Source organism: Filicampus tigris, chromosome 12, assembly GCF_054856515.1.
Source record: "Filicampus tigris isolate MCC_2025a chromosome 12, RoL_Ftig_1.0, whole genome shotgun sequence".
NCBI lineage: Eukaryota > Metazoa > Chordata > Actinopteri > Syngnathiformes > Syngnathidae > Filicampus > Filicampus tigris.
In genome coordinates, this window is record NC_141228.1 from 2,950,642 (window position 1) to 2,976,507 (window position 25,866).

A 25,866-nucleotide genomic window follows, 5' to 3' on the forward strand; every position below is an offset into this window, starting at 1 on the left:
AAAAATTGTGTGACCACACAATGTATTGTAATTCTCAGCTTGCTTAACACAGGCAGAGATGTATTCATTTAAGATAATTATAATTAATCATAAATAATTACATCTACATTAACTTGGTCACTCTCTAAAGTGAACGGCGAATCAGAATTTCCTCTTGTCATTTTTAAAAAAACTTTGCACGGCAATTTTCATCTACCTCCCTCATACTATCTCTGTTCGTTTCTCACGCTGGTTGCACAGACTGTACCTTGAAATACCGGCAAGTTTTTATCAACACCTACCAAAATGAATTTTGACCCACTTTTGGCAGGTGTTCTTTTCGAACCCTGACTGTAACCAAAATATCCCTCAGTATAATGCAGTGAAATCCTATAGCACTGCAACCTACAGCTTTGACTCCTACTCTTTGACAGTGTCAATCAAAACTGCGAATTATTATTATAACAACAAATTTAATGGGGCTGGGACGATAAACTTTTGTCCCAATCCGATATGGATCCCGATACTTGGGTTGTGATCCGATACGTATTGCGATACTTAAATATTACAAAAATATATATTAAAAAAAACTGAGGCATGTATTTCCAAAATGTTAACTTAAGTGCCATTTGACATTTATTCAAGTGTCACTATTGAAAAGTGCATAAACTGTTCCAGTAACTGTTCCTGATACACAGGAGTGCAAAAAATAAAACTCCATTCACAAAGCTCAACGCACAAAGCTCAACGCTAAAGGGGAAATCAACCCAAACATATTTTTTCAAGAATATGTTCCCAGCAGACCCACTAGTTGAAATACTGCATTCTGATGAATATTGCATTTGTGGAATATAAGTTAAGCAGCAAATTCCACCATCTCAGGGGGCGGCCATTTTGTCACTTCTGTCGACTGAAAATGACACACAACTGTTCAGGGCTCAGGTAACGACCAATCACGGCTCAGCTTCAGAAAACAGGTGAGCCATGATTGATTGTTACCTGAGCCCTGAGCAGTTGTGATGTCATTTTCAGTCGACAGAAGTGACAGAATGCCCCCCCCAGAGATGGCTAAAAACGGGTGGATTAACTGTTATTCTACAAACACAATATTTATCAGGATGCCTTGTTTCAACTAGTGGGCTTGCATAGAACATATTCTTGAAAAAAATATGTTTGGGTTGACTTCCGCTTTGAGGACCTCAAATTTTCCAAAAGTATGTTATAGAACAAGCAAAACATAACATAACACAAATTATCGAAAGTATCGCTATTTCATCAACGTATCGATACTTGGTATCGGCATAAAAAATATCACGATACATCGCGATATGATATTTTTTCCCAGCCCTAATATTTAATGTTATTCAATTGTGCAGGTGTACCTAAACTGTGGCCAGGGAGCATACAGTACTTTAATGTTTCTACTCACAGCTCAGAGGCAATGGAGGAGTTCCGTGACATAGACTTGGGTGACAGATCATAGTCGCTGTCAGAGCGATACAAAAAGGACTCTCTGCGCTGGTTGTGACCTGGGAAGTTGGTGTGGAGGACAAGTCCAGAGCCGGGGGAGGCCTGAGGGTCCAGAGGACTGCAGCTAGCCGAAGGGCCATTCTCCACATCAAAACTGCAAACATAACGGCGCACTGATTCAGATCATTTTGTTTTCATCGACCATTTGGTATTGAAGTGTAGAAGAAGACATAACAATCAACACATACAATATCTTATGGACTATGGCATGAGCTATATTAAAAATCAATCATCCAATATAACAGATTTAAATATACAAACAAAACGCTTTGACTTTGATACTATACGGTGTGTCTTTTGATTATGAAGCACTCTGTGGTCTTGGATCGTTTTAATTTACTGGCTGAGGATGAAACAAGTGGAGTGCAGATTGATTAACGTGTATTATCAACATCCCCTTAAGAGAGAGAGAGAGAAACACACACACACAGTTGCACTGCCAATTGTACACGTACACACATTGCATGGGTAGACTTGACCTGGTAAGTCGCACTGACGCACTACAATGCACCCTGCTCATTCACTGATGGGCATAAGGGAAATTGAGGCTAGTGTGTTCCGGAAGACATTTTTTTCCTGTATCAGTGCTTTAACACAACCCCTCTCTTTAATGCAATGAACTCACCGAAGGAATAAATCTCAGAAGTTCTTTTTGCGAAACTTGCTGTTTTCAGACAAGGAGCCGAATAACAAAATCCAACACAGGTGTTTGATCCATGAATCGATCCGTACATTTTCGGCTTCAGTTAGAATTTCGATAGTCCTCTTCATAATGCCTTTCACATATTGACCACATAAGACCAAGACGACTCCAAACAACTGATCAGCAGTAAGTACATCATGATTGCGAGGCTTCAATCTGGAAGATCTCAAAGGGAAGTTGCCACTGAACTTAAAGTGTGGCAAAGTGGCATCAGCCAATAGTGACAGACACAGAGAGCGGAAGAGTAACAGAAAAACATAGAAGTGGACATTGTTAGAAGTTAAAGTATTTTGCGAATGTTTGTTTTGTTGTTCCTGCCAGACTGGTGATTACAGAGCAAGTCCAAAAGATCTACAGCAACTGCGTGTGCACTATACAGTACATGTTCACACATGCATGCCTGCACTTTGCACCAACTACTGAATGCTTGAGTGCATGTGCCCTCAAGTCAATCTCCTGCTTTATGTCAGACAATCACATGCAGATTACACAGTTAAACATCCCACACTCACGCATTCACTCACCCATGCATGTCTGCATTCATGCATGCGTGACACACACATATGGATGCCTGCAAAAACTCGACTGTATGTAGGCCCCAAAAGATTGCTAAATTGAGAATGGAACCTTTGAAAATGATCAAAAGTGGTTCAGAAGTAGTGGAATTTATAGAGATCAGTGCAGCACAAATAAATATTTTGTCTTCTGACAGGAAACAAAAAATTATTACTGAAATCAGTGGGAGAACTTCCTTCAAAAACAGAATTAATGATTCACTTGTGACTCATGGCTCTCGTAAGAAGCGATGAGTAGTAAAGTCTAATCAGAAAATATGAAATTTATAAACATGTTGAGTGTGTTTGCACTTCAAGCCTATTTGAATTAGGGGTATCAAATGTATTATTATGTGCTAATACATCAGTCAAATAACCACCCAGTCACCAGCTTTATGCTTCTTTCATCCACTTTGAGTACAATCTTGAAGTTATCGAATAGCTTTGTGGTTGTTCCGTAATTACCAAAAGGTAGGAAAATAATCATTGATCTTGTGGCTGTGTTTGCCCTGTAGTGTGCTTAACCAGACAAAAGAAGGATATCCAAGCATTTAGCCTTGAAATAACAACACAAAGACAGCTCTTGGGAACAAAGAGCCTTTTCTGTGTAAAAGGGTGTATTTGTCTGGGAACTCATTCTTACTCATATTACTCTCGCATGCTTTCTCATTAAGTTCATCTATGGAAAAACACTGTCGAGTTTCACGTCGACTATAGTAATGCAATAATGGGAGCTTTTAACACAGGGCCCAGGGTCTGTCTGTGTGCAGACAGACCCTGTATGGGAGCAAGGACCGTTTATCCAACCTGATGAGTGGTCAAGAAGACGGGAGGCTAAAAGTCTCATTGCAAAGGTACAGTCATAATGGGTTTTTTTTCTCGGGGGGGCATGGGGTTGCAACATTTAAATTTGATTACAGTAACCTGAACCCAAGTGTCACTATGTCTCTTTGAATGACTCAATGACATATTTTAGATGTTTCACAATACAGAGCTGCAATACAAAGCCTTTTAGGGAAAGGGCTACATAAAAAATGCACGGGAAAAAAGCTTGCTTGGAAGTTTTGTTGCTGTTACAACAGGGTGATCTCCCTCTGACTCCAAACAATTTGCCATGATGACATTCCAGAAAGACATTCCAAGTCCAACTTACTGAGATGACTGCAACATTACAACTGAATTTTTTTCATTAATTAAATAAAATATTAGAAAAAAAACCTCACTTCACTTTACCATACTGAGAGAACTCCCATAATTACAATAAATGAATTCGACTAAACATTTACCCACTTCGTATGATGCAGTCAACAACTCCTCCACTCTCTGCTTCATGTATTCTTCTTTCATACTTGTGATGTCTGTCTGTAATTTCTTTTAAATTCTTTTTTCCTTTTTTTCCTCTCAGTCGACTGCAAGAAAAAGTCAAAACTTGTTTGAAAATTACTGAACGACTTTATTTTAGCCCATGTTAGAATCAGATCGAATGTGATCATAATCCTAAAATGATTTTTTTTTCGTCTAGTGACCACCTCAAATTACAGCTACAGTATGCACTGCTTGCCTAAAAACAACAACAAAAAAACATCTAATGGACTCTTAGCAGCACGAATCTTCAGTCGACTTTTAAAAGTGACAGTTAAGTTAAGTGACAATATGTGCATCGTGTCAATTTCATCCGCGTATGCGACATTGTGGAGCCTACCGGACTATTGTCTACAGCACAAGATGTGCTCTGTTGTGGTGTTCCCTCTGAGTTATTGTCATATTAAGCCGTTAATGGGTTAACAGGGTTCAGGGAGTTAGACTGTTTGAAATACGCGTGGGGGGAACATCACTAAATGTGCTCAAGGTCCGTTTTTTTTTTTGCAGAGTAATCCAAAACTCATAAGACTCTAACGACTATATGTAGGCTTTGCCCAACATGGAGTGGTGTTTCCAAGCCAAAATACATCTTAAGACAGGGGTGCTCGAGTTTGGTCCTCAAGAGCCCCGATCCAGCCTGTTTTCCAACTCTTCCTGCCTGCAATACACCTGATTCAAATGATTCGATTATCACCAAGCTTTGCACAAGCCTGATAACGATTGTGATCATTTGTATCAAGTGTGTTCGGGCAGGGCGAGATGGAAAACAGGCTGGACAGGGGCTCTTGAGGACCGGACTTCAGAACCCCTGCCTTAAAGCGGAAGTCAACGCAAATATTTTCAAGAATATATGTTTTATGCAAGCCCACTAGTTGAAACAGGGCATTCTGATAAATATTGCGTTTGTGGAATAAGTGTTAATCCACTCGTTTTTAGCCATGTCTGGGGGCGGCCGTGTTGTCTTTTGTCGACTGAAAATGACATCACAACTGCTCACAAGGACCAGTCACGGCTCAGATTCAGAGAACAGGTCAACTGTGATTGGTCATTGTTTGTGATGTCATTTTCAGTCGACAGAAGACAACACGGCCACCCCCAGAGATGGCTAAAAAGAAGTGCATTTTGCTACTTAACTTATATTCCACAAACGCGAAATTAATCAGAATGCTGTGTTTCAACTAGTGGGCCTGCTGGGAACATATTCTTCAAAAAATTATGCTTGGGTTGACTTCCGCTTTAAGACAACAAAAGGAGTACAGAGTGTGCTGTGAAAGTGACAAGATGGCCATTACGCTTGCTAGAGTAGCGGGGGGGATCAATCCACTTTGAGTTGATAACACAAAGATGGATTACCAAACTTTAAACATCAATACAGTTGATACTTCTGTCATTTGAAGAATTGTGTTTGCAGTATTGTAGCACAATGGAGTAGTAGTGGTGGTAGTAGTAGTAGTAGTAGTAGTATAAGTATTATTATTATTACAACCAAGTTTCTGACACTCAAGTCACTTCACACATTGATGCGTAGCTAAAGTGATCAAGCTAGTAAATGTGGGAACACTCTCACAAAACATGTCAACATTACAGCATACCCGGTAATGATTAAAAAAAAATAAAAGAATACAATGAAGTTTGATTAAAAAAAAAGTTGAGTCTTCAAAAAACTTAATTAATAAAATAATTTTAGTTTGCTTAACAATGCTAACAACAGCAATACATGAGGAGTCCAGGCCGGTCCTCCAAAATTGACTTATACAGTAAAGACAAATATACATTATAATATTGCAAAACATCCATCCATCCATTATCGACACCGCTTATCCTCACAAGGGTCACGGAGCTGGAGCCTATCCCAGCTGTCTTTGGGCAGTGGGCGGGGGACACCCTGAATTGGTTGCCAGCCAATCGCAGGGCACACAAAGACAAACATCCGCACTCACAATCACACCTAGGGGCAATTTAGAGAGTTCAATCAACTTACCATGCATGTTTTTGGAATGTGGGAGGAAACCGGAGTACTCGGAGAAAACCCACGCAGACACGGGGAGAACATGCAAACTGCACACAGGGAGGCCGGAGCCGGGATCGAACCCACGACCTCTGAACTGTGAGACGGACGTGCTAACCAGTCGACCACCGTGCCGCCTATTGCAAAACATGTGTTGCAATAGGCGGTCTGCGCATTTACAGTTGTATAAGGTATTTTTTGTTTCGTCCAATTTTCCATGTTTAACCTTTCTTTCCTACTTCATGTTTCTCCACCTGAGACAAAAAAAACCACAGTCCTCACTGGGTGAGGACTAGCCGACTTTTTCATTTATTCTATAACCTGATTAAACAGGCATTCATGGGTAAACAAAAATTATCGCGTGTCAATGCATTACATCATGAAGATGAATCGACACATGTATGTAGTCATGAGAAAACAACGTGTCCCAACACGTCAATAAAGGGGATATTTTTAATTTACAGTATACAAGTCAATCTATTCCCCAAGGACAGACATTCCTGTTCTTTATAGGAACAGCGGCACACTCACATCATGAATCCAAGTAAGATTTAAAAATCACTACATAATAAAGCCTCATTCAAACATATAATAGGCTCATTTTAGGTCTTAAGATGTTGTATTTGTATACAACCACAAAATGTTTGAAATAAAACAATCAAGCTCTGACTGAACAAAGGGTTCCAAAAAATATGTACCATTTAGGAATCACCGTCTGCAAAGAACTGACATTTTCCGGGGGCTAAATGTGGACAATACAGTAAGTGACAGGACTGTAAATATAAGCATACTTTTCAATATTTGGATGAATATATGTTCGTCATCTACATCCTTCTCCTCTGTCATAGTTTTCAAAAATGTAAAATCAATGCCCACTGCTATGTAACACCGAGCTTTGCCTGTCCTGTCCACCCACCTCCATCATGTCACCCACTTCCCTCACAGACTTTAAACAGGAAATCAGATCAGTCAATTCCTCAGTCTGAGTGTGATTCTCAATGAAGTAGTGCATTGTGTTTGAGTCACAGATTCATTCCATCATATGGTTTCACCTCCACAACATTTCCCGTCTTTATCCATTCCTCTCACGTAACAATCCTGCTACTTTTATTCATGTGCTCGTGATTATTGCAGCACTGACTGGTTTACCAAACAAATCTATCCTTAAATGGCAGCTGGTCCAAAACTCTGCCGCTCACATTTTCTCAAGATAGCCTCACACAAGTCATTTTACACCTTTTCTACAGCAAATTCTCTGGTTGCGCTCACCACAAAATATGTTTAATTTTATTGTTTATTTTTGCAGGGACAGCACACAATTACAAGATATTGGAGCAGAGTTAGCTCACAATTAATTTGTATCAGTTGGAAAAAGAAACAACAACAAATACACAACATAGAACAGCACAGTATGCCAAAGTCTTGTGAGGTATTGACTAAAACCAGCACACTAAATATAATAATAATAGTAGTATGATAAATACAATAAGTAATGGCATGAGAACTTCAAAAAAATACAAGGTAGTCATTGGTGATGGCAGTTGTGAGCTGACTTTAGCCAAAGCTTGATATGAGATCATGCTCCTCACATTAACCCTTTAATGGCCACCGTATCCGTTTGGCACACTAACTTTAGATTGTTTTAAAATTTAGACATTTGTTTTAGAAGTGAACTTTAACTCATCAAACCTTCTCTTATACTTGGTATAATACATGTGTGATGCCCAAAAAGAACACTTAAAAACTTTTTGGGGAGAGGCATTATGCACTTTAACTAGGGTTCCCAGCAAGATGGAAATTTTTCTCAACCCACCCCTCGCTTATAAATTATTTCTGGTTGGTTTTTCAAAGGTTGGAATGTTTTTTTTTTGGTCATATTGTGGTTTAGGAATGACTACTGAACATAATCAGGTCACTTGTTGAAGAAAAAAACAAAAAAATAGGGAGGCAATAATTTTTCAAAAACAAGCTGTGCCAAACGGATACTCTGGACGAATTTGGCATTAGAATGTAGCAACAGGACATACACGTTGACTGCCTCTGCAAACATTCTGTGCATGGCATCTCAGTCAATAGGTGAAATTTCAGACACAAAGTAGCTTCAGTATTCATTTCTTATGTTTCAGTGACTCTAAAGACTCATGGTTGTCCCAGCATTCAAATGCAAGCCTTGTAGCGACCCTTATTGTCTTGTCTAAACCAAAGAATGGCATGTGTGAATTGGTCACGGAACTTTTCTGATTTCTGTAGACAAAGACAAGTTGATGGACCTTGTAGAATATGAACAACTCCTTTGCATCTAACAGCAGTATCCAGTCGTTGACATGAATGTCCAACCATTCAAATGCAAACCTTGAAGAGAGTCTTATTGTCTTGCCAAAGCATGGCATGTGTGAATTAGTCACTGAGGCTTTCTGATTTCTGCAGACAAAGGCAAGTTGATGGACCTTGTTGAATATCAACAACGCCTTTTGCCTGTAGATCAATTATTGAGTTGAGCCATTCCTGGTTCCAGAAAAAATATTTGACCTCCCTAAAGAAGTGAAGACACCTTTCGCTTACTTCAAAACGATTTTCACGGAGGAGATGATCAGGCACATTGTCTACCACACCAATCACTATTCTGCTCAACAATTGGGGGATCCAATCAACACAAGCATTGCAGAGACGGAACACTTCCTGTCTATGTTACTATTCATGGGAGTATTTGAATTTCCTACATTGAAGACTACTGGGCCATAGTATCACATGTCCCCATGTTTGCAGAAATCATGTCACAAAACCGCTTCAAGATGCTACGTCGTTTCATCCATTTCAATGACAACCAGCAAGTTGCAGAAGGAGCCGATCGTTTCCACAAGATGCGCTCACTGTTTGACATCTTGCGAAAGCAGTGCCTCAAAATCCCATCTACTTTCAAGCAGTCAGTGGATGAGTTCATGGTTCCTTACAAAGGCACCAGAGCAGGAAATCTGCGTCAGTTCATCCGAAACAAGCCTCATCGTTTTGGCTTCAAGATCTACAGTCAGGCCAGTACCTCTGGAATCGGCCATGACCTGCTACTCTACCAAGCAGCCTCCACCTTCTTCAATTTCACACTAAGTGAGAAAGATAAGAAGCTTCTGCTGGGAGCCAAAGTGGTGCGGACTCTCTGCAAGACCATCCCTGAGCCAAGACTGTCTGTTGTCTTTTGCGACAACTTCCACACGGGTTACAGCCTGTTCATGATCTGGAATCAAATTTTGGTGTGAAATGCATCGGCACAGCTTGTGAAAAGTGCACTGGTGGAGCTCCCTTGATGAAGGGCTGGCAATGAGCCGAACAAGAAAGGAGAATTTGACTACAGATCTTCAGAGGGGCTTGTCACGGTCAAGTAGAATGACAACAAGTGTGTAACCCTCCTTAGCAATGCAGTGGGATTTCATCCTAATGTAGGAACTTCCTCTGTCTCAAGGCAAGCAATCCGTGCTTTGCAACATACCACAAGAAGGACAACTGATGTTGCTTGAATCCCAAAGCAGTGTTCAAAGCATTGCTATTTTAAGACAATTTTCTTTGCTTATTTATTGTTTGTGGCCAATTGAGCAAGTTTGATGTAAGATTTCTTTTGAAATAGCCAATAAATAATCCAAAAACAGGATTTCACATGGCTCGGCATATTTTGTAACCAAAACGCATTTTGTCACAGTTTGGCCAGCGATGCCGTTTGGCACAGGTTTATAAAAACTACAATTTTAGGGATTTTTTTTAAATGTTCATGTTTTTTTGTTATTTGTGTCCCTAATAACCAGGAAATGTAAGGAAAACATTTTTCAATGACAATTTCTTGGTCCGGCCATTAAAGGGTTAAAAGCCATCAGCAACCTTGACCCTCGGAATGAATTGATCCAATATAAAATATATCACCTTTCGGTCCCACAGATGCAACGACGTACGACATTTTGTTTTTATTTCACCGATCACCACGCTGTGCGTGTGTGTGTGTCTGTTGTTTTTATTTGTTTTCTTTTTTTAATTTGGCGCCGTGTCTGCTTGTGCGGCGCCTGCATGTGACGTGAAAATTATGTTCTCGCCTGTGATTGGCTGTCGCCGACGAGGGGCGGATTGGGACCTTGTGAGTCGGCCGGAAATACCGCTCAGAGGTTATAGACCGATCGACGAAGCGAAGCTCTAGTCAACAGCTTATCTATTCAATTTTAAGAATTTGAACATCTATGGCACATGCCTTGCTAAGCGTGGAGAAGCGTGTTCTCACGTGTGTCATTTTTGATGAAACAGACAGTGATGTGGACCCCAGCACTACCACGATCTGTTCAAACAAAGGAAAATAAAGAAGATTCAAGTCAGATATTTACCCCCAAAAACTCAAGCTAACACACATTAAAGTGGAAGTCAACCCAAACATATTGTTTTCAAGAATATGTTGTATGCAGGCCCACTAGTTGAAACAAGGCATTCTGATAAATATTGCGGTAGTGGAATAAGAGTTAATTGACCCATTTTTAGCCATCTCAGAGGGCGGCCATTTTGTCACTTCTGTCGACTGAAAATGACATCACAGTTGCTCCGGGCTCAGGCAACGACCAATCACCGCTCACCTGTTTTCTGAAGCTCGGCCATGATTGGCCGTTATCAGAGCACTGAGCAACATCGATGTCATCTTCAGTCGACAGAAGTGACAAAAATCGGGTGGATTTTGTTTCTTCACTCTATTATATAATACTATTCTACAAACACAATGTTAATCAGAATGGCCTGTTTCAACTAGTGGGCCTGCCTAGAACATCCATCCATCCATTGTCGATACCGCTTATCCTCACAAGGGTCGCGGGGCGTGCTGGAGCCTATCCCAGATGTCTTCGGGCAGTTGCTTATTCTTGCAAAAAATACGGTTGGGTTGACTTCCTCTTTAAGGATTTCTTTGAGTCATTTTCTCCAAGATATGCAACCATACCCTTGATGCATGGATTAATGTCTGCATTCAAAAGTGCATTCCTTTACGTGTTTTTTGTTCATAAATCCATCTACAATCAAGTGAGTCATAAATTGCACCTGTCGTGTTTATTCATTGCCATAGAAAACATTAATTTGGCCTACTTCCCACATAATGAAAACCCCTTCATTGTAACTTGTGAATATACAATATTAACTAATATGGTAAGAGAGCGTAATCTTGATTACGAGCACATGCAGCAAAAAAAACCCAAAACACATTAGATAGGTGAAGGAAGCAAGCAGAAGCCTGAAATAATGTTGGACAAGTGTCCATGGCAAGAGCTGGTCTAAGCACAAACTGACTCCAGATAAAGCACTTGCGACCAGAACAACATAACCACTGTCATTTTACAATAAAGACATACTGAAATAAGTGTGCGTACTGATGTCAATAGTCCTAACCTGTTAGAGTGGCCATGGGTGGCGGCATGGAGTCTCCTGATGACTTCCTCGCTGAAGTCAAAATGAACCCTTCCTCTGGCACAAGGTGAACGCCGGTACATTGCCCCAACACACACATGCACACACTACCCGGCACACATATGGAACCACAAACACGACAGCAGGAGCACGCCAATACTAGCAGATATTGCACACACACACAGTCTTTAGCTATAAATGTCACGCATCTTAAAAGCCATTAATGCACGCACACACTGTAATTACACATTCTGCCATTCAAGTTGAAACTATTCAAACCTATTAAACAATCACACTCACCCAGTGTCAGTTTAACAGACATTCAAGCTACACACCATATACATGGCTGCAAAAAGTTACTCAGCATATCCACCAGTCACCCACCATCGTGGGCACTAATAAAGTAGTGAAACAAACATTCAAACATCCTCACACACACATACAGCTCACATCACATCATGCAATTCTTGTCTGCTTTGACACTCTCTCTCTTTGTGGGCTCTGTTTGGCAAGGCTGTAGTTCCTCCCCACAGTGTGTGTGTGCGTGTGTGAGTGTGTGTGCGTTTGTGTCTTCCCTTCAGTGCAGCCCAGCAGAGTAAAAAGGCACATTCAAGATCTGGAGTGGATTCCATGGATTCTGGATTTACTCGTCACTAGGAGCCTCATTACCTTTAAGCGGATATGTGTTTGAGAACAACATGAGCGCTCAACACAACCTCAGTTGACTGAAAAATACATTTTTGAAAATTGAAAACCAGACTGCAGATTTTAGTTCCATCTTAATGCGTCCACCTTGTCTTGCTTGTGACAGAAGTGCGTGGCATCTGGCACGCTTGCAGGGGGTCACTGTGCCTGATGATATTTCACAGTACTGTACTATCGAACAAAGATACTCATATAGAGTTATGCGTGCGTGCTTTACTGTAAATTTGTCAATCTTTAGTTCTACCTGCACAAATCGATGGGCTCAAATGCAAGAAGAAATCAATGAATCAGTCTTTGACGAGCCTATCATGCATGATTTTGGCATGTGTGATGAAGTCCGAGTACAGGGAAAACATGCAAATTTCACACAGGAAAGCCAAAGCGGAGATTCCGACCCCAAAAGTCAGACTTGTGAGGCTGAGGGGCTGCAACGTGTGAAATATGTATTATTTATTGACTGATGTATTGACTTTATCTATTGTGAAAGTGTCTCACAACTTTTGATTACATATTTTCACATATGAATGAATTGTTCACATGGGTAAGTGACAAAGAATCCATTACTTTCTTTAGTCAACTCTTTATTGATTTCTTTTACCAGAAATTATTATATTTAAAGGGAAAGTCAAGCCAAACATATTTTTTCAAAGAATATGTTCTATGCAGGGCGGCACGGTGGTCGACTGGTTAGTACGTCCGCCTCACAGTTCAGAGGTTGTGGGTTTGGCCTCCCTGTGTGGAGTTTGCATGTTCTCCCCTTGCCTGCATGGGTTTTCTCCGGGTACTCCGGTTTCCTCCCACATTCCAAAAACATGCATGGTAAGTTGATTGGACTCTCTGAATTGCCCCTAGGTGTGAGTGGGAGTGTGGATGTTTGTTTCTGTGTGCCCTGTGATTGGCTGGCAACCAATTCAGGGTGTCCCCCGCCTACTGCCCGAGGACATCTGGGATAGGCTCCCGTACGCCCGAGACCCTTGTGAGGACGAGCAGTATGGAAAATGGATGGATGGATGGATGTTCTATGCAAGCCTAGTTGAAACAAGGCATTCAGTATTGCGTTCGTGGAATAAGAGTTAATCCACCCCTTTTTAGCCACCTCTGGGGGCGGCCCTTTTGTCACTTCTGTCGACTGAAAATGACATCACAACTGCTCAGGGTTCAGGTAACGACCAATCACGGCTGACCTGTTTTCTGAAGCTGAGTCGTGATTGGTCGTTACCTGAGCCCTGAGCAACTGTGATGTCATTTTCAGTCGACAGAAGTGGCAAATTTGACGACCCCTAAGATGGCAAAAAAGGAGTGGATTTTGCTACTTAACTCATATTCCACAAACGCAATATTAATCAGAATGCTGTGTTTCAACTTGTGGGCCTGCTGGGAACATGTTCTTGAAAAAATTGTGTTTGGGTTGATTTCCACTTTAAGTATTATTTCCTTTTATCATTTTATTATTTTTCCTCTCACAATGTAACACAATGTTAAGTAACATTACTGACTTCATATTTTACTTAAATTTAATCTCACTTAAAACATGAAGCATAAAATGAACATTTATGATGATAGTAGTAATTCAACCACGGTTCAGATCGATTCATTTTTTACGCACGGCTATGATGTGACGTCATCGTTCGTGATGTCTCCATGAAATGAGATATTAAAGCGTCACCTCGTGATTTTCACCAAATACTGTATTTATTTCTGCCTCCTACCTAATTGCTTCACTGATGCCCCGACACACGCTGGACCATATTTACTTCTGCAAACACAACGTCGGGTTTGACGTCGTCTCTTCTTCTACGCATGCGGGTCACTTTGGCAAGGCATGTGTTCATACGGCAGACAAGACCTGGGTCGCATTTGTAATGTAATATGAACTCTTACACAAAAAAATCGGATTTTTCAAAAAATCTGAATTGAGCATTAAGACCTGCGATGTGAACCTAGCCATAGAGACTATCTTGACACTTCCATTTCCACAATTCAGTCTTCAATTTAAATGTGGGAGGAACCAGAGTACTTGGATGAAACACACACGTGCACGGTAAGAAGATGCAAACTTTACACTGGATTCACACCCTCAACCTCAGAATTGTGAGCTGGAGCCGCTGCCAGTCCACTTTCTGGCAGGGTACATCCTGGACGCGTCGTGAGCCAATCGCAGGGCACATATAAACAAAATCTATTGAGACTCACAACTCCGCCAATGGACAATTAGAGGCTTCAATTCCAAATATGAGGTAGACACGCTAAGCACACACCCACTATGTTGCCCGTAGCTGATCAAGGTAACAAAAATGTGTATGATGTAGCATTATAACATCAGTCCAAACAATAATAAAGATATTGTTCAACTGCAACCTTGCAAAATCCAACATCTCTGTGTACAGATGCGGCATATTGGTGCAAAAATTATACTACAATGTATGTCATTCGATTGTGCTGGTGTATGTAATGTCCGGAGTGTATGAAGGCCTATGTTCAGACTTATACTCTCACTAATGACTATACTGTAACTTCCTTCATGTTTTCAAACAATAGTTTATGTAAAACATTATTCAAAGACCTGTTGCCTAAAGGGATAGCTCATCTTTAAATCATGGCTCATAGAAAAGAGTGTGGCTATAAAGCCTGTTGAGGCGAGCAAACCGCAATCAGTCAGCAAAGTATTCATCCAAAAATCACAAAGGTTGCAAAACAGACAACTACCATCAAGTACGGCATGACGCCGCTGTAGACATTAGAGGGCGCCATGGCCGTTCTCAGAGGTCTGTCGGGGAGGAATCTGCGGCCTCTGATACTTGCAGCCACGAGATGGCAGTGACTTGCTGCATCTGATTGCCATCAGTTAACTAGATAGGTCATGGATTTCACGTTGAAAAGAAGAGGCATGCAAGATGGACCAACAGATGGGTCACCAATCAGGAAAACGGGAATCTAAGCATTTCATTCTATTAGACGTGATAAAGTGGTGGGGTCCTGTGTCCTAGGGACGCAATCCTTTTAGAATTTTACTATACCTCTTAGAATGTTAAATGCACAAATCTCACTACAATGAGTATGATAAGTTCAGCTGAAGCATATTGTCACTATTTCAACATATACCTCATAATGATAATAATATTGTCTGGTTTATGTACCTAATAATCATGCATATGGACAGACCTCTTTTTTTTATATGTAGTTTGATCCAGTTTACTGCAGGTTTGATCTGATTTTAGTCAATTTCAGGCTTCATTCATTCATTCATTCATTTATTCAAATGGGAAGGATTTAGCCTAACCCGCATCAAAGACAGGCATCCGCCTCTGTGCGGCGGCCGACGCGCTGCCCACCAGCCATGTCTGACACAGTCACGCTTCACCGCAGTGTTGTTCAATCAATTGTATTTATTTTCAATGCCTCTGGACATTGTGTTTAAGGGTTGTTAAGTGTGTAAAAGCCATTTAAGGCCTTCATTTTCACAAAATCCATTTAATGACTTGTAATGCTTTTTAACAACGCGCAGAAACCCTGGATACCTCAAAGCCATTTGGATATCAGCTAAAAATAGCACCCCAAAAAAAATCTGACAACATGTGTTTTTAACCACAGATGCAGACAAAATTGGGCACTGATAATTACAGTGGGCTAACTAAAGTTTTGTCATTTTTAAATGCAGAAATAAATGGTGAAAAGATTCATTTTTCCAGTGAATACAGCTTTAAATCAAGGTTTTGTTCCAGTCCATTAGCGCACTTAGCACTTTGCCTACCCTGATTCATCAGTCCAACAACTGGATCAACTTCCATGTCCAAAATAGTTGTACCCATGAAGCTGGGAAATAAATTATAACATTTTCCCACGTACCCCGTGCAATGTGTTCACGTACCCCTAGGTGTACGCCTACCATCCATCCATCCATCCATTATCGATACCGCTTATCCTCACAAGGGTCGCGAGGTGTGCTGGAGCCTATCCCAGCTGTCTTCGGGCAGTTGGGGGGGGCTACACCCGGAATTGGTTGCCAGCCAATCGCAGGGCACACAGAGACAAACAAACATCCACACTCACAATCACACCTAGGGGCAATTTAGAGTGTCCAATTAACCTACCAAGCATGTTTTTGGAATGTGGGAGGAAACCGGAGTACCGGGAGAAAACCCACGCAGGCACAGGGAAAACATGCAAACTCCACACAGGGAGGCCGGGCCGGGATCGAACCCACGACCTCTGAACTGTGAGGCGGACGTGCTAACCAGTTGACCACCGTGCAGCCCGCCGTATGCCTACCAGTGGTTGGGAAACGCTGCACTTGCTTGCAGTGACAGGCATGGGTGGAGCCCTGGGTGGCCCTGGGTGTGCACAGGCACACACACTGCCTACTCAGTGAGATTCATGAAAAAACACAGTATGTAGTTTAAAACTTTTAGTCAATTATTACATTATTTTTAAACCACAGTAAACCATTTTACTCTTCTAAAGCTTGTTTAAAGCTTTTAAACTGTAAAACTCCTCCTAAAAGGTAGAGTTGGAAGAGTGGTCATTTGGTCCCAATTGTTTATGATAATGTATATTAATGTACTACTATTCCTTCACACATTTAATTGTTTAACAAAGCAATCCCACTCCACTAATAAACTCAGCTGAAATTAAAGTATTTACTTTTTATTAAAAGACACTGAATCGCAGAAGAATGTCATAACTTCATCAATTTAAGACTCACTGTGCCATTTCGGCCCATGCTGATAAAATGAATACAATTACAAACACACAATTTCAGTATGCTATAAAAAAAACTAGGGATGAATTCAGTTTTGTTTGAACATGGATTTTCTTGTGATTGCCAACTATGGTCTTGTGAAATCATGTGAAAAGTTTGTTTTTATGACTACCAAAGTAAACCACTTTGCTCTTCTAAGAATTGTAACGAGAGTCACACAATGAAAACAGTCTAATTTGCATGTGATTTGTGCTTATCAATCACACAAATGCTGCGACTGGCTGGCGGCCAGTCCAGAGTGTACACCGCCTGCTGCGTCAGGTAGGATAGGCTCCAGTTCACCCGCAAACCAAATGAGGACAACCGGCATAGAAAATAGACGGGTGAATGATTCCACCGGTACTTAATGCAACTCTTTTTAGCAGGCAAAAGAGACGAGACAAGTAGAACTGTGGGAAAGGAGGCAGAAAACTGCATGCTGAACTGAACTGCATGCTGAAAGGACAAGGAAGGAAGAAGTGATGATAAATCCTCCAACAACCTGAATACATGTAATTCCTCTCCCTGCAAAATGGGTTATTTATCTAATCTCTGCTGGTGGAGTGCTGCCCCTTTCAGCATCACAACACACTCTATTCCATTTGACGTCAGACCCAATCATACTGTGACAACCAGAAGGCATGCAACCTTTCAATGTCCATATTTCAAACAGTACACAGCAAACCAAACATTGATCTCAGAAAAAAAAAAAGAATCAGCAAATTAAGAAGTAGTTGTTGTTATCCTTTCGGCTTTTCCCCTCAGGGGTCGCCACAGCAAATCAAGCGCACGCTCGATTCGCATCACTGATTTGGCAAAGCATTTTACGCCAGATGCCCTTCCTGACGCAACCCTATTAGCAGGGCACACACACAGACACCATCACTGAGCGGGAATCGATCCCACGCTGCCCGCACACATCAGTGGCCAAATTAAGAAGTAGTAATTTCTTATTTTGACTCATTCTCACTTAATTCTACAGCAATTTAATAATTCATTTTGCACCATATACTTTGGTAGAATAAAAAAAAAACGTAGTCCAAATACTGGGCTGTTTATAGGGGACTGCATTTGCTGCACAGAGTCTGATTGATGAAGTCGGGTTAGGCAGGCATATTAGCTATTCAACTAAATTAAGTTGTATCTGTGTAAATGCAATGCTTTGGTCTACCTTCTTTACCCACTGTTTTAAAACGAGAACAACAGAAAAAGCATATTTGTGACTGTTCATCATATCGGAATGCATTTATTGACACACTATCCTGTATATGACCCATTCGGACATTAATATCACTGTTAAGCAGAAGAATTTCAGTATGAAAAAACAGAATGTGCACGCAGGGATGGCTGTGAAAGAAATTTACAGATATGTTTCTGGTGCTAAACCTTTCAAAAGTTTTGATGCGTTTTATTTACTTTTTTATGTAAAACTGTTTTATAGCTTCTAAAAACCTGTGACCTATACGATTGTCATTTGACAGATGAGAGTATACATTTAACTCTCATCTGTCAAATGACAAATGACATGATCTTGATTCTGACATGCTTTAAGTAGGTAGTGCACAACAGGGAACATTGCCCTCAAGGGCCTAGTTATCTCTCCTTCAACCACCAAACAGTAAATTTTTACAAGGAACATAAACACTTATCACGACATAGAATCGGTACGAGAGCAATCCAAAAACCGGTTAAAAACAATGATTAATTTCAGGTTCGTCAATCAAGAACAATGAATGAAAAAAAAAATTCATTTATTCGAAATAAAGGATAATTAGCTCTTGATTTATCAACTACAAATTTACAATGAGCTTTGAAAATTGCACATGAATGCTGGCACCAAGACTAAATACCAAAGTAAGAAATTACATGGAAATGAAGAATTATAAAGCAGAGAAAAATAGAAACTCAACCATACCAACTGGGTTAAACATTTTCTTTTTGATTTTGAATCCCTTGAAGAAAATTTGTAACACATAGCACACAATAGCATTAGCCTAACTGATTCCATCTTAATTCACACAAATAAACATCGTACGGAGGACAAGAACTATTTTAAAAAGGATGGACTAAGCTAGGACAGTGGTAGGTTTTCGTCAGTCCCTCTAATCGTCCCTAACCGGGTCAAGCCTCGGCTGACATGTTGTATTGGTTTCTTTTGAAAAGTAAGACTGTCTTGCTAAGCCTGCACAACACTGGTGTGCTCTTTTTCATTAACTCAGTTAACTCTGTTTTATTTACTTCCTGTGGCAGTTGACCTCAGTTCACTTAGAGGAGAGTTACTGTCGCAAAGACAGACTTTTATATAGTTTTACTAAAAAGTTGCTAGACGGCGAGAATTCCAAAATAATTTGCGCACTTTGCAAAGCCAAATTCAAATACCATATTCGTTCAACAGTTATATTTTACAGGAAAAGAATCGTATTCAAAAATCAAAGAAAGCTATTAGAACAGTCTTTGAATCAAAATATACTTTTTCTTTTTTTCCACATTACTTTCACAATTTTACTCAAATAAATATCGGTTCCAAGCTTTGTAAAAAATTGTTGTTGAAAAATATGATTAATCACAATCAATTATGGAACATTTTGCGATTAGTTTAAAAAATGTAATCGCTTGACAGCACTAGTTATTACGCAATCTGAAATATTCTCGTGATGTCCGCATCATCATCATCATCTTCATCATCACATTACGATGGTGGTTGTTGGCAGCCTAAAATGTGTTTTAGTTAAACAGTTGTAAACAATTCAATTCACTCACGATACTCCCAGCTGGTAAGTGGATGTGCATAGGAAATTAGCCAGCTCAAATAATGGACACTTTTGGGGGGGAATGTAAGGACGGAAGCGCTTTAAAAGGACGAGGACGGACGGCTTTGGAGGATGATAATTTTTATGAATAAGGACAGAAGGACGAGGACGGATGTGTACACCGGTCGCGGACGGCGGACGTACCAACAAAAAAAGGGTAAAGTGCCCAGCTCTTGAAACACCAATGTCTCCTGTGTGAGGCCACGTGTCACAAACTGCCTGCCTCATGACCCAAGTGACTCTCGCAGCTGCTCTTCTCATGTATTTGAACACGAAATATGGAATTCAGCTATCTTAATTATGCAACCATTGACATTACTGAATTGAAAAAGAAAATCAATGTAAAGCACTGATCATGGATCTAAAATGGCGCATAGTTTAACGTAATCATTGTTTTTTTTACCCTTCAGGGGAAAGGAAAGAACACAAGGAGGGAGTGGGCCACTGCCTCCGTTCCCTACACTGAGTGCACGTCCCCTGCTTATCAGTGACGACCAGCACAGCAATCAACACAAGGTAAACTCCAAGGATGACAGTGTCATCCAACTACATAGCTACTCACATGCACGTTAGTACACATTTTAACAGGAAAAACAATCACCAGGAAGGCTGCCCACATCTCCTTTAGCTTCACATACCCAACCCAGGAGTGACGCCGGAAGCAGATGGGGCTGATAGGAAGTTCCAGACTGGATGATGCCATCGTCATAGTCTTGATTAGGCTTGGAATAAATAAATACATACAATTGTTTTGTTTCCTATTTGTGTATGGCTTTCTGCAAGTCTCGACTCAATGACTCACTTGATTTGATTCATCGCTTTTGAACGTGTAAAGCAAGTATTAATGAACAACGAGTGGCACACACAGACAGGCGATGCATCCTGGAGTCCCACAGTTGACCATCACAAGGTAGTCTCATGAAGGCAGGCGGGTTATCTCTGAGCTCTTCATGGTGCAACTTCTTCTGAGTTCGATAAAACAGGGAGCGTTTATACAGAAAATAATCCTCTTTCACTTCTCAGGTTCATCAGGCAGGATGGTTTTAAACAGCATGATACAAAAAAGTTTGGATGATTCTGAATCAATCCTCCTTCTGTTCTTGAGAGGTCTCGCAGAGTTCAATACAAAATGTAATGAAAGGCCAGTTCACTAAACACAAACCAAAAATTTAAAAATAATGCATAATTACATATACTGTATGTACAATCACACAGTCCGGTATTGGTCACCGCATCTATCCCATTGCAATTGTCCTTTAAACACCCGACAGCTTGTTGTGTTGTATGACTGCCTGTCCCTCTGAAATTGACACTGTTTCTGTTTCTTGTCCTGGCCTCAGCTCAGGTTTGGTGAACCATGTACAGGTCACATTTCATCGATGATTTCTGATCCTCCAGCCTCAAGTAACCAAAGAATTGATTTACATTTGTCAACAAAACAAGTGTACACTGGCTAAATTTGACTTGTGGAAAATAGAAGTCGCAATCTCAAAAGTATGGCTTACATTAGCGGAGTTATATTACGTCTAAGTAGTAATCACCTCAGAGTATGGTTATTCGACAACAAGTATGAATGAATGGGAATTTTGTCTGTGTGTGCTTGTTTAAAGTTCCACGTAAATACGACAATGTCATCAAAGTGATTCTCATTCACACAGCCCTGCAAAGATGATTGAAAATTCGGTAATAAGCATGCAGGCCAGCAATTGGCAATGACATGTAAACACATCTCGCACACCCAGGTTTCTTCTCAGCTTCTTTCTCAAATCCATCATGAACCCACAACAAAAAAAACCCTTAAAAATTAGGTGTTGAATATACATTTTTTAAGTGGACTATACATCTCCTTAAAAAATGTATCTGGATCCCGATGATTTTATGTCATGCAACCACCAGACGAAATAAAATTGAGTAAATTCAACAATAACCTTTTTCAGTGTAGAGTTTGTTTAAGTTTAAAAGTTGATTTATGCAAGCAATGCAATGCTTCAGAGAAACAGACAGTAAATACAGTATATGCGCTCATTTGGTATCTTTAGAAAACAGTGCTGTAGTTTGCCATTATTGTATTGCATTTCCAACTTAGCACATTATGTCCTTTATTTTCACAGAAAACTAAAACTTTGTTATTTTCAAAACATTCCACTGCCAGACCTGTTTTTAAATGTTTGTATTTTCAGGCACTAAAAGAACATTTTCAAAAAAACATTTTTCCTACTTTTAAATCTATTGCATGCATACACTATACTGTATGGCGTTAGATTTATGTCACAATTATGTAAGCGTAATGTCAAATACTGCATACATAAATGTGTTTTGCGTGTATGTAATGTGAAGTACCGCATACAAAAGCATGTTTTGTGTGTTCCAAAATGTGTTTCGCGTGTACAAAAACGGTCCACATGTACGCAAAAGATTGTTTTTACGCTTGCATCTTCGCACCGCTACGCGTAAAATACACTGATTCACGCCTGTGATACGGGCGTGATAATTGTGCCACAATTCACAAAAAAAACATATTTTTTCAACAATATTTTCCATGCAAGCCCACAAGTTGGAACAAGGCATTCTGATAAATATTACATTTGTGGAATAAGAGTTAATCCACATGTTTTCAGCCATCTCAGGGGGCAGCCATTTTGCCATTTCTGTCAACTGAAAATGACACATGACCGAAACTACTCAGGGCTCAAGTAACGACAATTCACGGCTAACCTGTTTTCTGAAGCTGAGCCGTGATTGGTCGTTACCTGAGCCCTGAGCAGTTGTGATATGTATGTGTTAGGTATACTTCCTGTGGGCACGGTGGTCGACTGGTTAGCTAGTCCGCATCACAGTTCAGAGGTCGCGGGTTCGATCGCGGCTCCGGCCTCCCTGTGTGGAGTTTGCATGTCCTCCCCGTGCATGCGTGGGTTTCCTCCCACATTCCAAAAACTTGCATGGTAAGTTGATTGGACACTCTAAATTTCCCCTAGGTGTGATTGTGAGTGCGGATGTTTGTCTCTGTGTGCCCTGCGATTGGCTGGCAACCAATTCAGGGTGTCCCCTGCCTACTGCCCGAAGACAGCTGGAATAGGCTCCAGCACGCCCGCGACCCTTGTGAGCATAAGCGGTATGGATAATGAATAAATGAATGAATACAATATAATGAAATATACCATCTTTCTTCAATTTACATGCTCAAAGTGGAAGTATTAATTAAAATGTAAATAATTTTTGGTAAAATGTAGGGGCATTTCAAATGAATTTCAAATGGTCTGTACTGCCAGTTTACAGCAAATATAAGGAATCGTGATGAGATGCATACTGTCTTTGTGGCACAAGCACACACTCAAATATGTCACAACTGCAACAAAGGCCTCCAGTGACACCAGCACAATAATGTACCATGTAATTATCACTGTCGCCAAACACTCATGTTAAAAGTCTGTGTTTGTGCTCAAGGGCATGCGTGTTCTGACAATGTGTGCATACATAAATGATACAACCCAGTTGGGTTGCCATGGCTGTGGTTTTCAACACAGCTCAAAGCTTCAAATCACTTCCGCTGTCTCATTTCCATCGCCATCGCAATTCTCCCGCTAATGATTTCATTTGCTTTGCTGCACGTAAGATGTCACCCATTATTTCTTCATAGTCTTCTGTTACGTTTTACCCTCGATCACCCTTTAACTACATTTGTTTCGTTACTTGATTTTCACCCACATTTAACAAGGGTACCATGCCATGCGCTTTCTTTTCACCCGCAAATATTGGCCTCTGACTGACTGGATTGTAATGAAAAATCGGATTTGGCCAGGTCGCCACTTTGGAGCCTGTGAAGAACAAACACAGATTTGACCAGGATTAGGAATAATGAAATTGAAATAATCTGCTCCAGTCTCATCAGGTTCACTTTATGCGTCCTAATTTTGGCAATTTTTACATCTAAAAAGAAGCTAACAAGCATCACAGGGAATACATAAAAATGATAGCACACGCTACTTTAACTCCTTAACTTGAGAAGCAAGTATGGTACTGTACCATCAAGACACACACGGCGATGCTGGAGGTCTTGCTTTAATGGGAGACCGTGCTTACATCATGCAACTGCATCATATATGCATATTCTTCTTCTTTTGGTGCCCCAAAGTATAAGACAACTCACAGCATTAGCATCAGTATTTATCTTTAGTATTTTTCAGTATTTACTAAAACTAATGCTATGACTTGGCATCTTTTGTGTTGCTTCAGACCTGCAACAAGGATAGGCATCATTGATTATCACTCGAAAGTATTCACAAAAGGTCTGGCTTCACTTAAATGCTGGCACACACAGAGGAATACTAAATAACTATATCCTGCATGGATTTATCTGTATTCATGGACGGCACTGGATTACCTCATTTAACACATATCTGCTCCCTATACGGTTTGAGGTCTCCTAATCGGCTGTGCCCCGGCTGTGTCCAAGTTTTCAAACGCAGCAGAAAAATTCCACAATTTGTGCAAGGTCAGGCTATGAAATATATTAGCTGAGCATTATATTCAAGTAATCTGCCCCCCAAAAATGTAATTTGCAGTATCATCAGTATCATCATCAGTGAAGGCAAGCTGTTGCAAGAACATGTTGAAATAGATAGAGCCATACGTTTTACTGCAGTAAAATAAACTACCCATTTTATGTTACTCTTGTCATGGTCAGCCTGCTTTGGAGCCTGAGTTTGATGCCAGTAGACGATAGAGACCAAGGCAACCTCCAGGCCAGGCTCTCCTGGAGATCCCAGGTTATCCAGTTACATGATTAGAGTAGTGCAGTGACGTCAAAGTAGATCATTGTGTGTTTAGGTATACTTCCTGTGGGCAAATAGGGGGCACTTCTTCCTTTCTAAGTGTTCTTTGTGCAGCTTAGTCCCATGGCTACAACAATGTGTGTCCCTTGACACACACACAACACTGTTTGCAACCCGAGTATAGGAATCAGATTCCAACCTCTCTCATGCACTCGGAAGCCTCGTCTCTCCATCAACACACACGCATTCAAAAACAAAAACGGACAAACTGAGAGGTCTTCATCAGACAAAAGGCCTCAGATGGATTCAAAGCGAGGCTTACAATGCATTTGATATCAGCATTGCATGTGAGAACACCACAAGGAATCTACGTCATTCTTGTATCAGCACACCGCCTGCCTCTCTACCCTCTTTCTCTCGTTCTTCACCCTCATTCTGGTCACCTCTCTTCATGACATCAGCTTGTCACTCACCACCCCCCTCTCTGGAGGACAAATTTATTCAGGTACAGATACGTGAGAAATAAAGGTTAAAAGAAACTCCAAAGCCCAATCAACATTAGTTCAGATATTCAAACTTGTATTGTTAATAATAGTGATGACAATAATAATAATACTGCGAAGGAGAAAAAGAAGAATAAGAAAAAAATAAAATAAAACAAAAGGAAAAGTTTGACAAACTATGACTGACGGACAAGGACAAGATCACTCAGTCATTTCTACTGACATGGCACCTTATCATCCATTTTTTTCCCCTGTTGTTTTTATTATTCTGAACTCAACTCATCTTTATTTATATGGCACTTTCACAACAACCACAGCTGTAACAAAGTGTTGTACATAAAACATATGAGGCAGTAATTAAAATAATAATACAATCACAGATAACTAATTCAAATATTATTTTGTTTTAAAATATACAAGAGCTCCCTTTACATCGGTATTTAGCATAGAGGTTGCATGTGAAGATGATAAAAAAAACTATAGAAACAATTTTGCAAGAGTGGCACTGGAGAAATTTTAAACCACTAGAGCTATATTGATATATTTCACCTTTATGACTGGAATTTAATGATGATGCTAAAACTACAGTATTTTTATTTTCTTGTAAATATGGCCTATTATGAGCAAGGAGGAAACGGATCAATTGAGAAGTCACTTGAGGGGAAATTTCATTTCACACAAATGGCCAATATGTTGGCCATGCAACATACACATAAGCAAGAAAAAACCTCATGCACCTATAATATTGAAATGGGCTAATGGACATATTTAATCAATGCAACAGGGA

At 40.3% G+C, this 25,866-nt stretch overlaps 1 protein-coding gene across 6 annotated transcripts in view; it reads right to left on the reverse strand.

Annotated features, from left to right (window-relative positions):
- pde4ba (phosphodiesterase 4B, cAMP-specific a) overlaps nt 1–25,866 on the reverse strand; it is a 199,516-nt gene that overhangs the window by 70,269 nt on the left and 103,381 nt on the right. For 5 of the 6 annotated variants that reach the window (XM_086046216.1, XM_086046215.1, XM_086046214.1 and 2 more), the window contains one exon: nt 1,409–1,603. In XM_086046216.1, the coding sequence (XP_085902342.1) occupies nt 1,409–1,603 (195 nt within the window). Of the gene's footprint in view, nt 1–1,408; nt 1,604–11,533; nt 12,067–25,866 lie in introns of those variants that run through there. The other variant, XM_086046218.1, reaches the window with a different exon arrangement.